Raw genomic sequence first — 15970 nt, forward strand, 5'->3', positions numbered from 1 at the left:
GTAGGTCACAAAAGCAAATTTTTGAGGGAATAGCAGTCATTTCCTTTGATTTCTAGATAAAAACAAATAGAAAATAACACTTACTGACCAAAGACAAAAAAAAAAAAGAATTTTTGTTACACAGTGTTATGTTTAAATAAAATTATTTCCTGAGTCTTTTCACAATTTAGTTTTATGCACATATCTTTATAGTTTGATTGATGAATTATTTCAAAAATAGAGCACTGTCTTGAAGGGAGAGTTTAGGCAAACAAACCAACCCCGTTTCTTATTGTTTTAAGCCTGGTACTTATTCTATTGGTGACCTTTTATCAAACTGCTAATTTATGAGGATGTGAACAAACCAACACTGGTTGTCAAGTAGTGGTGAATGGAGACAAAAACAAAGATGCAGACACAGATATATGATAGGTTTCTTTCAGTTTCTATCACCCAAATCAACTCACAAAGCTTTGTGTAGTGAGACTGAACCCTAGACCACATGGTTAGGAAGCAAATTTCTCAACCACACAGCAATGCCTACACCTGTATTCTGTTTAGGTGGGAAATGTTTCTCTTGTCAGCTTGGTATACTATTGAAAAGTTATTTATTTAATGGCACGACACCATGCCAGTAACGAAACCTAAACGTGTGATTTATGAGTTTGAAAAGCAATAGGCTTGTCAATCCCTTGATATTTGTAAATAAGCACAGAAATGTAAAAGCTGTCAATATATAATTTGTAATGTTAGGAAGGAGCCAAAGAGAGAGCCAGCCATTCAACATAGTGATTCCACAAGCTAATTTTCATTGCTGAGAACTAAAAAAAAAACATTTGAAGCTGTGAAATCAGCAAACTGGCAGAATCATTAGTGCACCGGGCAAAATACTTGAAAGTTCTAATTATAATGTGTTCGGTTCTATCACCTGTGCTAACAATGGTTACCTAAAGAAATACCGATAAGCATATTGCCCAGGGTGCTAACGATTCTGGCAGCTCACCGTCCTCCGGGCAAAATACTTAATGGCATTTTGTCCATTTTCAAGTTCTGAGTTCAAATTCCACCAAGGTCCACCTTTCATCCTTTCAGGGTCAAAAAAAGTACTGGTTGAGTACTGGGGTCAATGTAATTGATTTCCTCCTACCCCAAAATTGCTAGCCTTGATGCAAATATTGGTTTCAAATTTTGGCACATGTTACTGAGTTCATGACTGGCACTTAGAGTAAATACTCCAAGTTTCATTCCACAGCAACACTATACTTCAAACATATAAATATACTTTGGCATACACACACATAGTATATAACTGTATCAACTACTTTATTGGATGTTGTAATACCATGCTGATCACAATGTGCTTCCTTACGTTGTTTTAGCTTCTGAATGATGCCACCCCACTGGCTAGGCAAGCAGGCCAACATTCCTCTTGAACAGAATGCCAGTCCATCACAAGGTTGTCCATTTACAGTGAACTAGAGCAAACATGAAATGAAGTGTTTTGCTCAAGAACAACAATGTGCTGCTGGTTTGGGAATCAAAACCATGATCTTGTGACTGTGAGTGCAACACTCTAACTCAGTGGTTCTCAACCATCTTTTGCCTGTGGACCCCTTTGGTTCCTATTTCACTCAGGTGGACCCTCATAACCATTCCATGTTTAACAAAATTCTATTTTATTTTTATGATTAAATATTATTAGGTAATACTCTTTTACTTGTTTCAGTCATTTGACTGCGGCCATGCTGGAGCACCGCCTTTTAGTTGAGCAAATCGCCCCCAGGACTTATTCTTTGGAAGCCTAGTACTTATTCTATCGATATCTTTTGCCGAACCGCTAAGTTACGGGGACGTAAACACACCAGCATCGGTTGTCAAGCGATGTTGGGGGGACAAACACAGACACAAACATACATATATACGATGGGCTTCTTTCAGTTTCCGTCTACCAAATCCACTCACAAGGCTTTGGTCGGCCTGAGGCTATAGTAGAAGACACTTGCCCAAGGTGCCACGCAGTGGGAATGAACCTGGAACCATGTGGTTGGTAAGTAAGCTACTTACCACACAGCCACTCCTGTGCCTATAAGGTTGTTAAAATATTTTGCATATTGTAGAAGTATAACCATTTTAGTGCACATGAACTTTGACAACAAAATCTTAATGGGTCCTGGTTGTAAACCACTGCAATAACCACCAGGCCACATGCTTTCTCTCTCTCTCTCTCTCACTCACACACAAACACAGCCTAGGAACATTCGTTTCGTCTTTCTATTGGTTCTAATTTTTAAATACCATTAATTTGCTGTTTCCTCATCTATCATAAAATTTTCTCATTAGGATTTTTTAAATTATTATTATTATTCTATATTTTCAATAATTGTTTATGAATTCAATGATCATATTGATTTCCGATGAATTTAATGATCTTGTATGGCTCACTTGAATTTAATGATCTTTATGATGTGAGGTTTTTTTTTTTTATGAATTTAATGATTTTAATCATTTCTATGAATTTAATGATCTTATGTGGTTTGCTTGGTATCATGATAACCCTTTCTTTGCCTCTGACCTCTGTTGCTAATATGCAACAGAGACAATCTTGATAATCTGACATTCAATTTATTCACCTTGATAGTCTCCTCTCCACTCAGTATTTCAGTCACTGACCAATAACAAGAGACAACAATTCTTTAGCCATCACAAAAGCAACCTGCCTAGAAGAGGAGCCATTCACAATAAAAACTAATATCTCTTTAGAGCACAGACTCTTTTGTTACCATATTTTCATGCAATGTCGTTATTAAACTGGTGTTTAGGACATAAATTAACACAAAATTTTGATGGAAAGGTTTTTTTTTAAATTTAGCATTCAAATTACTCTATCAGATGTAATGTTTATCTATTCAATTTGTTTTATACCAATCATGCATTGTCTCATAGCTCCAAGATTTCAATGATCTGATTGTTTATTCTTAGAATGACATTGTAGGCTAGGTGTGAGCAGCTGGATATGGCTGGTTTGATCATAAAACAGATAAAATATTTGGGCTAGATATGGCTGGTTTAAATGCTAAAGGGCTAAAACAGGAAGTCTTATTACACAACACGGGGCAATCACAAGCAGTTTGGGATTGAAAGGGTTAAGATGCCTCATTAAGTACACAGCTAGTGGTTAGGATAAGAAAGCTACCCAGTTTAAAATACAAGTCAACATAGTTAAACAATCCCCCCTACAAGCAGCAACAACTTTCTTAATTTCAGGTCCACTGCTGTTGCTACTGGGGTTGAGGTAGATCTTGGGATAATGAATGGGTCTTGCAGGAAACATAATGAAAGACCAAAGCAAGTGGCAATATGCTGTACAACAAATCCATTGAACTCATGTTAACAAAGAAAATTATGTTCAAATGACAATTGATAATGAAGATGGTAATCGTGTGAGTGCATGCAAGTGTTAATACAATATATATATATATATATAATGGGATAACTGTAATAGTAGAGAAGGACAAAACATTGATTTATTAAACAATGAATTTGTTTGCCACAAAACTAACTTTTGTAGAGGAGGGGTTCAATCTATTTATTGAACCCAGTAACTATTATGATGCTTGTTTTAGATAAAGTTGACTCCCAACAATAATTTAAAATTCGGAGCATTGAGGTGAGTCAGTTTGACTGAGTTGTCTTTCTCCAAAGCTCTATGGGAACGTGAGCTAACTCTGCAACTTAATGAAACCTTCATTAATTACTAAATGTTGCTAATGGCTACAAGCCGCACTTTTTTGTATGTAACTATTTTCAAGTAGGTTAATGAAATCATTCAAAGTTAAGTGTTATAATTACACTGCAGTATCAGATAAAAAAAAAAATCAATCGAGAGACTTTTAGCCAATACACCAACACTTTATTATTTCGGTTGAGACTCCTGATTAACACAAAGTTCTCAAATAAGATTGATCAGTGATATTTGTACATCAAAAGTGGTGAGCTGGCAGAATCATTAGCATGCCAAGCAAACTGCTTAGTGGCTTTCATCCATCTTTGCACTGAGTTTGAATTCCGTTGAGGTTGACTTTGCTTTTCATCCTTTCAGGATCAATAAAATAAGTACCAGTTGAAAACAGGGGTCGATGGAATCATCTTACCCAACTCTCCTGAAATTGCTGGTTTTGTGCCAAAATTTGAAACTAACATTATTCATACATCATCATTAATTTAACATTTATTAGAAGATACTTGCCCAAGGTGGAACTGAACCTAAAACCATGTAGTTAGGAAGCAAACTTCTTGACCACAAAGCCACACTTATATGGCTCAGTTCATGATCAGTGCTATTTTATCAATCTTATAAAGATGAAAGATGAATTCAACAGGACATGATATATGTCAGAACATAAATAAATGGTTTCAACCTGTGGTTCACAAAATCCTTGGGAGTCTGCAAAGGCAGCACTGGGGATCTATAAACTAAGTTTAAAAAAACAAGATGCTGCAAGGTAAAACATATAATTACTCATGATAAGACTGATTAATTTACAGGCTCAAGATAAAACTGATATTCATGCTCATTATTTCCATCATCCTTTAATGTCCACTTTCCCGTGTTTGCATGGGTCTGACTTTGTCGAGGCAGATTTTCTACAGTCAGGTGCTTTTCCTGTCACCAATCCTCACCTGCTTACAAGCAAGGTAATATTTTTTTCATGGCCAGACACGTTTTCCATGGAAGAATGGAAATGAACACTTTTGTTTGTATGATAATGATGCTTATAACCATGATGTCAAGACAAGGGTACACACACATTTACATCCATATATATATATATATATATATATATATACACACACACTTTCATCCATATTTGATGGTACTCCATCAGTTATGATGACTAGGGTTCCACTTGATCCAATCAATTGAACAGCCTGCTGGTGAAATTAACATGCAAGTGGCTGAGCACTTCACAAACATGCGTACCTTTAACATAGTTCTCAGGGAGATTCAATGTGACACAGAGCTTGCCAAGACTGGCCCTTTGAAATACAGGTACTACTCATTTTTGCCAGCTGAACAACATGAAATAAAGTGTCTGGCTCAAGGATACATGTTGTGAGGAATTGAAATCATGACTTTACAATCATGAGCCAAATGCTTCTACCACAAAGCCACATGCTTTCACCTGCTTACACACATGCACACTTACATCCATACATATAATATATATATACACACACACACACACACACAAGAGATTTTTATCAGTTTCCATCCAAAAGTTTTTGGTTGGCCTGGAGCTATAGCAGAAGATACTTGCTCACTGTGTTATGTAGAGGAACTGAACCCAAGAGAATATGGGTGAGAAGCAAGCCTCTTAATTACACAGCCACACCTGTGCCTAGAAACTATACAAATTTCAAACTCATTTCCAAATCTTTTGATACAGTGTTTTACAAGTTTTTAAAACATGATTTTCACTTAGAACTCTCTGCCACTAAACCTGTAATTCAGAATACAATAACAACAAAGTAACTTCAACTATCTTATTAAATAAGTGTTTTTGGTTAATACTGCTATTTATTTAGTTGTATATTCAGTTAGCAATATTGGTTCAAGGGGAGGGAAAGTGAAAAAAATATCAATAATATGAGGTCAATTCAATTGACTATGTTTATACTAGGAATCAATTAGCCTTGTGCTACTCAGAAGAAAACAAAGTCAAAATATCTGAATAACAGTCACAAAGAGAAACAGCTGGATCACTTACCCGTCTGTTAATAACAGAGAAAACTGATTTTTTACAAAGCATACATTCAGATGCATCTGAATCTGGCACCCAAACTGGACAGTTCAGATCTGGTTTTTGCTCAATTCCTCCTGAAAAAGAAGCAGAAATGTTAAAGAGAAAAGGTGGGGTGGGAGGTATTCAATTCTATAGAAGTATGTGCTGATATGGAGTTCAATTTGTTAAAAATAACAGCTGAATCTCTCTCAAATCACACCCATTTCATCTTAAAAAAAAAAGGAAAGTCACATTGGATAATGTAGTCCTAGATAAACTTTATCTGAAAATTTGCAACTGTAATACCTCGGCAATAGGTCTGCTGGATAGATAGCAACATTTATTTTAAAAAGCTTAAAACACAAGCAATACTCAAATTTTAAAAATACATGGCACCACACATCACTGGTGTAGCTAGAGTGTGTGCCACTTGGGGTGACCTTTCAGTTTTATGCCCCCATGCAAAAATTACAATTACCCACAGCAGATCCAAAAGTGGTGCCGTCCCCATAAAAGTGCTGCCCAGGGTGGACCGCCCCCCTCTGGATATTCTAGGGCCACACACCCCTTAAACACAAGCAGCACTCAACTAATGCTCCACAGGTGCTCCAAATGTTAGGCTTCACTAACACTGAGGATCTCTTCATAACAGCTCGGACTGCACCCCAATGACTGGCTCTTCTCTTTAGGGCCTAAATATACTTCAGCTCCCAACAATTGCTGACACTCCACAAAACAAAAGAGAAGACCACAATGAAGTAAGGCTCCTACATCAACACTACTTTGATATACGCAAACATCCCAGACTGCACAGAAAGAAAGGGTACTTGATACCTCTGACTCACTTTCTCCCCCTCATCTTATCACCCATGTGATATCCAAACCCACCTGCTCTAGGCCTCAAACTAACTACTGCATATAAACCTTTCTCCAAAGGACACCAACCTTCCACAATCTCTTTGTGTTTTTCCTGCAGCTGTTGACTTGCAATGGTTTAAGCAGAACATTAATGGTATCAGTCTCACCAATCACACACCAATCCATTACACTCTGGTTGGTGCTCAGAAGGTCGTCCAGCCACAGAAACCACACTAGAACAGACAATGGAGCCTGGTGTGGCCCCTGACCTTGCAGGTTCTGGTCAAACTGTCCAACTCATGCCAGCATGGAAAACAGATGTTAAATGATGACGATGACAATAAAGGCTTGTTCACAACACAGTCATTTACAGTCGTAGTTTTGGCTGATGTCACTGATTTAAAATTGTTATGCTGACTCTCAATGTTTAATGTTGTCACAATCATCTTGTATGATTATAATTATGGAGCTACTACTAAGAGATTAATGTTGGAATAAGCTGATCCTGAATAATACTTGATTGTAGAGCTGGTTCTTAATGATATAGTTGCAAAGTAACCTTCAATGGTTATACCTATGATTGTAATTTATGTATTTCTTCCCTGGTTATGGTTCTAGGTTGGTTGCTTGGCCCTTACTAGAAACAGCTGAAGCTGGTATTCATCATTAATTTCAGTTTAATATACACTGATTGTTAAAGACTAAAACATTTGCTTTAATAATGGTAAGATGCAATGTTGTGTGAGTTAAGAAAATTACCGATGTGTATATGGTTTGGACACTTTAGTGTGCAGACTTCACAAGAAACTATTAATGTAGTGGAGAAATAAATCACATGCATGATTAAACTGAATGAAGGAGTAAAGTGCAAACTTACTTTTCTTGATTAAATATGAAACACATTTGCGGATATGGGCCATCCACTCTGATTTTTCACTTGAAGTGGCAGCATAGACAACAAATGACTTCATCGGACTTAGTATTTTCCAGCCATTTCTTAAATCTGCAAAAGACATACAGAAATTTTCAAAAAATTAACAGAAAGTAAAAAATATTGAAAGAATACGATGGCAAATATAAGTAGATGAAATGGGGCTCCTCTGAAGGAACAATGGAGTAACATGCTCGACAGGGTGCATAGCTCAGCGATAAAGGAGTTTTTCCAGACTGAGTTACAACTTCTTTGTATTATGAAGTCACAGTAATGGTACAATAAACTTGTGATTAGAATGTTGCAGGAGAGAATCCTAAGATGGATTCTTCAAGCCAAACCATCCAGTAAGAGACCTAGGGGTAGATCAAAAATAAGACGGTTGACTAATATCTAATATCCAAGTATCGGTAACACTTGGTGATCCAGCCAGGAAGTGTAATGACAATTGCTTCTGAGAGGAGGTGCCTGAGAACTGTACTCTGATGAATCTCCCAGGAATAGTGGGCAAAGAAGACAGATAGATGGATAAAAATACCAACTGCTAGAAATAGCAGCTATGTATTTCTTTAATTATACTCTACAATAAAAAAAAATGTAGGATGCATTGTATTGAATGTATGAATACATTGGAGAAAAGATTTTTTAGTTTCGTTGGGAGCAAGACAACATTTCCAGTGCCCATGCTCTGATAAAATTGACCCAATACATTCTGTGAAATAGATGGACAGACTGTAGTAACCATGATCTCTGAGCTGTCTAGGACAGCAGTAAATTCTGAATAAGAACTGACTTGGACTGTGACAACTTGGTTGACTCATCCAAGCATGGAAAAATGGACATAAAATGACGATGATGATGATGATTAGATAATGTAGTTTTAAGATACATTGTTTGATCAACCCTTTAGCATTTAAACTGGTCATATCTGGACAATACTCCATCTGTTTTACGTTCAAACTGGCCAGATCTGGCTTCTCACACCTACCTTACAATGTTATACTAAAAATAAAGTCACATCAAAATCTCAGAGATACAAGATGAGGCGAACAATGTGAATAAATAAGCATTATATTTAGCAGAGTAATCTGAATGTTAAAGGGTTAAAAGACGGGATGGTCAAAACTGGAGTATCTTTGATCACAAGTCTGCTTCATCATTGTTATTTTGTTATCATTTAATCCCAAATCAGCAGTCACCACTACTAAGAACAACATCATTACCATACCACTCATTTATACAGATGAGTAATTCACAGCCGTTGTATCAAATGGTAACAGAACTGAATAGAATTGATTAGAAGAGGAGAGGAAACAAATGTTAACGCTTTTATTTCAGTACACCGAAGGACTTCAACACTAACAATGTGTTTATGAAACAATCATTAATTAAGCAGAGCTCTTGTTATTTACAAACATAGAAACATCTAATCATGTTTTTCAGTGTGATCTAACCATCACTCACTACTATGGATGATAACAATGATGATGGTTGCTGGCAGTAGTTGTGGTGGTGATGGTGGTAGTGATTATGATGGTGCTCATGATAGTGATGACAAGGAAGAAGAGGATGGCTATGGTAACACTCCTGACAATGATGATGTTGGTATTATTCTAATTTACTTCATTAGACAAGATATTAAAAAGAAAAGAATCAATATATCATACCAGAAAAAAAAAAGTAACTGGTAGAAGATAAAGTTGAAGATGTACAACATAAACAACATTACTCCTCTTTGCATCTATTTACAATTTGATGAGTTGGAGCCAGAGGGGTTTACAATGAGTTGGCCATAACAAACTAATGACCTATGACCAATAGACTAACTCATACAATTACCATCATGTAGTTCACTAAACTTCTTTAGCTCTTATTAAGTGCTTAATAAATAATCATAATAATGGTTTCAAATTTTGCAACAAGGGCACCAATTTTGGAGGAGGGGATGAGTCGATTACATCAACCCCAGTGTTCAACTGGTACATATTTTATTGACCCTGAATAGATGAAAAGCAAAGTTGACCTTGGCAGAATTTGAACTTGGAACAAAGCAACAGGCGAAATACTGCTAAGCATTTCATCCAGCATACTAAATGCTCTTTTCTACTAAAGGTCTGAAATGTTGGTGAGAAAGCCTTTACATGGGCTAGAAATAGCAACCAAATCATCTTCTAATCATAGAAATAGCAGATAAATCTGTTTTGAATCACATCCTGTTTCTTCTTAAAAAAGGGATATATTGGGTCATATAGCCAGGCCTACTGAACTAAGCTAGAAAATAAGCTGGAATAGTGGCTGTGTGATTAAAAAGCTTGCTTTCCAAACATGTGGTCTTGGGTTTAAGTCTTACTGTATGGTACCTTGGGCAAGTGCCTTCAACTACAGCCTAGGGTTGACCAAAGCTTTGTGAGTGGATTTGGTAGATGAGAATTGAAAGAAGCCTGCCATATGTGTGTGTGTGTGTCTGTATGTATGTATATGTATATATATATATATATATATATATATGAGAGAGAGAGAGAGAGAGAGAGAGAGAGAGAATAAAATACAGACAGACATGTAAGTATCTATGTTGGGTACCTTTGTGTTTGTCCCCTACCACTGCTTGACAATTGGTGTTGGTTTGTTTGCATCCCCCATAACTTCAGCAAAAAAGATCAATAGAACAAGTACCAGGTTTTTAAAAAATAAGTACTGGGGTTGATCTGTTTGACTTAACTCTTCAAAGAATTGCTCCAGTATAGCATAGTCCAATGACTGAAACAAGTAAAAAATGAAAAAATAAAGACACGCACAGACATGGCTGTGTGGTAAGAAGCTTGTTTCACAACCACAATATTTGGGGTTCAGTCTCACTGCATGGTACCTTGGGCAAGTGTCTAGTGCTTTAGTCTTGGGCCAACCAAACCCTTGTGAGTGGATTTGGTGGAAGGAAACTGAAAGAAGCCCATCATATATATGTATACATGTATGTGTGTGTCTTTGTTTGTACTCCTCCTTCACTGCTTGACAATCAGTGTTGGTGTGTTTATGTCCCTGTAACATAGCAGTTTGACAAAAGAAACCAATAGAATATGTACCAGGCTTTAGAAAATAAGTACTAGGGTTGATACATACAATTAAAAACTCTTGAAGGCAGTGCCCCAGCATGGCCATAGTCTAATAACTGAAACAGGTAAAAGATAAAAGATAGTCTTGTCTAGACGACATTTGATTTAGTTTGTCTGCAAGCAAAGATAACCTGGTGGGGGCTAAACAACAAGATTTATTTATTGAAAATTAGCATAAGACATATTGAAGCTGTGAAGCAGCAAAACTTTAATGAAAGTCTCCCCCTGTTTTATTGAAATATCCAAGTCTTTGAAGACAGGAAAATAATAAAGCACTACAATGTGAAGTTGGTATACAAACAGAAATGTTTAATCATGTTATTGAGTGTGATCCAATTACCATACACTATTACAGTGATAGCAGTGGTGGTGGCGTCTGTGATGACAGTGCAGGTGTTGCTGATAATGATGATGATGATGAAAATGGTGATATTGGAATTATTGGAGTTTAGTTCATTAACTTGATATTAAAAAAAAATATATATATAAAAAAAAAGAATCAATAAGTTCTAGCAGAGAAAGTAATTGGTAAGAGAAAATGACAAAGGCATTTAGTATGATGGAAGATGGAAGTGTAAAAGAAATTTAAGAGTGTACAATTTAAGATGTTGTGAGACAATAATTTCAAAACTGAATCAACAAAGGAGTGGCTACATAGTTGCTCAACTTGCTAGAAAATGCAGCTGAATTCCCCTTGAATTACCTTATTATCTTTAAAATAAAGGAGGGCACAATTTGGATAATGTAATCATGAATACATTGTCTAGTTCAGTGGTTCTCAACCAGGGTCCATATGGCTCCTGGGAGGGGATCTATATATACGGGTTTTGGGAGTTCACACTAATGAAATAGTAAGTTGGGGATCCACAGTAATATTTTAAGGACCCATGGAAATTTTTTGATTTCAATGTATGTATTGCAAGAAATAGCTAGGTTTCTTTCTCTAATGTTTTACATAATTCAACCGACAGAAGTGAATAACAAAAAAAGGGAACTTTGAAAGAAGTATATATAAAATTAGTTTTTAAACATTGAATGGCTATAGGGGCCCACCAAAGTAAAGTAACACACGAAGGGGTTCATAGGTTAAAAAGTGGTTGAAAACCACTCGCCTAGTCTGAAAATAAGATTGGATAGTCATGGTTGGAATGCTCTGATCATAGGTATGTTCAGTCAGGGTTGTTCTGGAGTTAAACAATAACAACAAGTTAATATAAATTCTTTACTCTATCAGTGTATGTGTGTGAGAATACTGTGATGTATGGTGGTATGCCAATATTAGATTCATTATTATTGTTATTACCTCTGCCTTAGCGAAGGCAGAGGTATTGTTTTCAGCCGTGTTTGTTGGTTCGTGGACAAGATATCTCAAGAACCACTTTGGATGGATGGATGAAACTTTCAGGGATGTTTGGCCTCGTGACTGGCACGGACTGATTAGATTTTGGGATCAATCCAGTAGTGGACAAGGAATCTGGATTATTTTACCGTTCTTTTTTACTTAATTTTCAAGAGCAGTTGGGTTCATTTTTAGTATTCTCGTTTGTAAGAGCGGTCGAGTTTATTTCAGATACTCTCATTTTAAAAATCTTCAGCTAATCACTGAGAAGACATTGGTGTTGCCTTGGCAGAGGTTTGCGCTCTCTGAGTGTTGTTGTTGTTGTTGTTGTTGTTGTTATTATTATTATTTAAGGCAGTGAGCTGGCAAAATCGTTAGCACACCAGGCAGAATACTTAGCAGCATTCTGTCCATCTTTACATTCTGAGTTCAAATTCCACTGAGGTCAACTTTGCTTTTCATCCTTTCAGGATCAATAAATTAAGTACCAGTGAAACACAGGGGTCGATGTAATTAACTAGTCCCCTCCACCAACATTTCAGACCTTTAGTAGAAAAGAGCATTTAGTATGCTGGATGAAATGCTTAGCGGTATTTCGCCTGTTGCTATGTTCCGAGTTCAAATTCTGCCAAGGTCAACTTTGCTTTTCATCCATTCAGGGTCAATAAAATATTTACCAGTTGAACACTGGGGTTGATGTAATCGACTCATCCCCTCCTCCAAAATTGGTGCCCTTGTTGCAAAATTTGAAACCATTATTATTATTATTATTATTATTAAGCATTTAATAAGAGCTAAAGAAGTTTAATGAATATTTAAAAGGATGTGTAGAGAAAGAGAGGTATGAGGAGATCTGTGAAGATTGGAGGAGATGTGGTGTAAAGTGAGAAACAGTTTGGGAGGGGTGAAGTGAAAAACAAATTGCAGGGACTAGAGAGGAGACAGCTGAGAGATGGAGAGGGCTATAGGCAGTAATGGTCAGAAAAGAGAGAGAGAGAGATGTTATTGTAATTTAGCTCCAGGTCAGATCTATGATCAAAAGATTTCTAGTCAATGATCATCCAGCCTTTTTGTATTTTTAGGAAGGCATTGTCCAGTGTGTTTCTTTTTTTCAAGATGGTAGTGTGTAAATTGAAGAAATTTGGTTGCTATTTCTAGCAGGTTGAGCAACCATACAGAGGCTCTCTCAGAAATATAGTATGGGGGGGGGGCTGGTTGATGGAAAAGAAAGAGCAGGATTGGTGGTAAGCAGGAGAGTAATCAGGAAGAGCTGATGAGGATAGTTAGTAATTGTGGACACGACAACGATGATGGTGGTGGTGACTATGTTAGTAATAATTAGTAGTCATAATGATAAGCTGTATTAGCAATGCTTTTAATAGCAGTGGCAGTGCAAATAGGGTGGGTGGGTGTAGTGATGATAATAAATGATAATGGCAGTGGTTGTTGTGAAAATGATAATTATGAGGGTGGCAGCAGTGGTAATGATGAATGCAAAGACTGTCATAGTGACGATAATGTATACAGACGACTATAGATAGTGGTAATTTGACTCTCAAATTTCTTATAATTCTGATGAGGAGAAAGAAGATAGCATACAACATCATCATCATTTGGTTGGCTGGTTTTTACAATGTAAACAGCTACCTATTTCCCCTCATAAAAGATTACTACTTTGAAGCTTATTTAGAATAGAAAACACATACAAAGCTGGATTACTGAGAAGATTAAACTATAATCTGCATCTAAGTAATCCTTACTTAATCAGTGCAAACAACCAAATCTCTGGCCTTGCAAAATGGTAAAAGCTATGATAAGTACTTGTATGTCTTGAAGGCATATTTTACTAAAAAAAAACTGACTTCAAGCAACATTTCTGAAGAGATGAAAACATCAGGTTATATTGATAGCTATAACTACATGTAGTAGCAAATCTCTGCAAGTGTATGATTAAAATTAGATTAATGGTGTTGTAAAGCAAAAGAATAGACCCACAGTTTTCCCCACTCTTGACTTATCTCTCTGTCTGATTACACAATCAGCAGTTACAGCTTGAACTGCAGATAGGGTGTCAACTTACTGGCAGAATGATTGACATTTCATGCCTTATTTTAAATGCTGTGTTATATTTAAGGAAAAATGTCTGAGTCCCAAAGTCTACCAGGCCAGCTGGTTGTAAAAATGTTTATACATGTATATTTGGGCAAAAGCAGTGTGCAAATGATTTCTTTTTTTTACTTGATGTACAATGTCAATTACCTCTGTGGTTGCCTCTGTGTTTGTGTGTGTGTGTGTGTGTGTGTGTCTGTCTGTCTGTCTGTCTTTCTGTGTGCGTGTGTGCATGTGATGGAGTATATATACACTATCACTGGATCTAAAGTTAACCAACTGACATATTTCTTATTAGAAAAAGTGAAGTAATTGGTTAACAACATGGGATAAATGGAAAAATCCAACTGATTTACTTAAAATATGGTGAAGATTAGCTCTTGGTTGTTTATTCCTGCAGTTAGGAGATGTAGATCAAAAATGAAATTTTGTGAATGATAAGCAGAGAGTGTCATCCATCACAACCAAACTTAATTCTAGAGAGCCTCACATAAGCTAGCCACTGAGTGAATAATAGACCCTTTGGATTAGATTAACTACAAGAGACTAACAACTTATCCAGGTGTATATTTATCTTATGTGAAGAAAAGAGAAACCAAAGAACTCTTGAGGTTCATGAACAAATTGATTTAACTTCTCATTTCACAACACATTTTCATATTTCAGTTTTGGAGCAGAATGGCTGAATTATCTATCATTGTCATATCTCTCTATTGAAATTTCTCTGGGTGATCAGATGTTTTATTTTTCCAAGTGAACTTTTTTGTGGAGATAATTCTTTGAACAATTTCATAAGTGTAGGTGTGACTTCCACACCTCATTGTTCGGGGTTCAATCCCACTGTGTGGCACTTTGAGCAAATGGCTTCTATTATAGCCTAGGGCCAACCAAAGCCTTGTGAGTGGACATGGTAGAGGGAAACTGAAAGAAGCCTGTCACACACACACACACATACATACATACATAAGACATACATATATATAGACATCATCATCATCATCATCATTTAACGTCTGTCTTCCATGCATGCATGGCTAAGATGGTTGACAAGAGCCAGCCAGGTAGAAAACTACCCCAGTCTACAATGTCTGTTTTGGTAAGGATTTTACAACTGGATGCCCTTCTTAATACCAACCATTTTGTATATATGTGCATGTGTGTATTTGTGTTTGTCTCCCCCTCCCCTACTGCCATTTGAAAACTGGTGCTGGTGTATTTACGTCCCTGTAACTTAATGGTTTGGCAATAAAGATAGAATAAGTACCAATAAACTTTGCTTGCGAAGACCTATTGAGGCAAGTGAAATCAAATCAAATTGCTGACATGGCCGATGACAGTACTGCCTGATTGGCACTCGTGCCAGTGGAATGTTAAAAGCACATCTGAGCATGATCATTGCCAGGACCATGGACTGGCTCTTGTGCCAGTGGCATGTGAAAAGCACCATTCGAGCATGATCATTGCCAGCGTTGCCTTACCAGCACATATGCCAGTGGTACGTGAAAAACAAAATTCAAGCATGGTCGTTGCCAGTGCCGCCAGACTGGCTCCCATGCAGGTAGCACATAAAAAACACCTTTTGAGCGTGGTCGTTGCCAGAACCCCCTGACTGGCCCTCATGCCGGTGGCACATAGAAGTATCCACTACACTCTCAGAGTGGTTGGTGTTAGGAAGGGCATCCAGCTGTAGAAACTTTGCCAGATCAGATTGAGCCTGGTGCAGCCTTCTGGCTCACCAGTTCTCAGTCAAACCGTCCAATCCATGCCAGCATAGAAAGCAGTTGTTAAATGGCAATGGTGATGATACACACACACACACACACACAACCTAAATATATTCATATATATATATATATATATA

At 36.9% G+C, this 15970-nt stretch overlaps 1 protein-coding gene across 3 annotated transcripts in view; it reads right to left on the reverse strand.

The window, feature by feature from the left end:
- Positions 1 to 15970, reverse strand: part of LOC106881081 (pleckstrin homology domain-containing family F member 2) — a 213093-nt gene that overhangs the window by 7926 nt on the left and 189197 nt on the right. For all 3 annotated transcript variants that reach the window (XM_052968844.1, XM_052968845.1, XM_052968843.1), the window contains 2 exons: positions 7498 to 7623; positions 5748 to 5857 (listed from right to left, as the gene is read on the reverse strand). In XM_052968844.1, the coding sequence (XP_052824804.1) occupies positions 5748 to 5857; positions 7498 to 7623 (236 nt within the window). The remainder of the gene's footprint in view (positions 1 to 5747; positions 5858 to 7497; positions 7624 to 15970) is intronic.

Source organism: Octopus bimaculoides, chromosome 6 (genome assembly GCF_001194135.2).
Source record: "Octopus bimaculoides isolate UCB-OBI-ISO-001 chromosome 6, ASM119413v2, whole genome shotgun sequence".
In the NCBI taxonomy this organism is placed as follows: domain Eukaryota; kingdom Metazoa; phylum Mollusca; class Cephalopoda; order Octopoda; family Octopodidae; genus Octopus; species Octopus bimaculoides.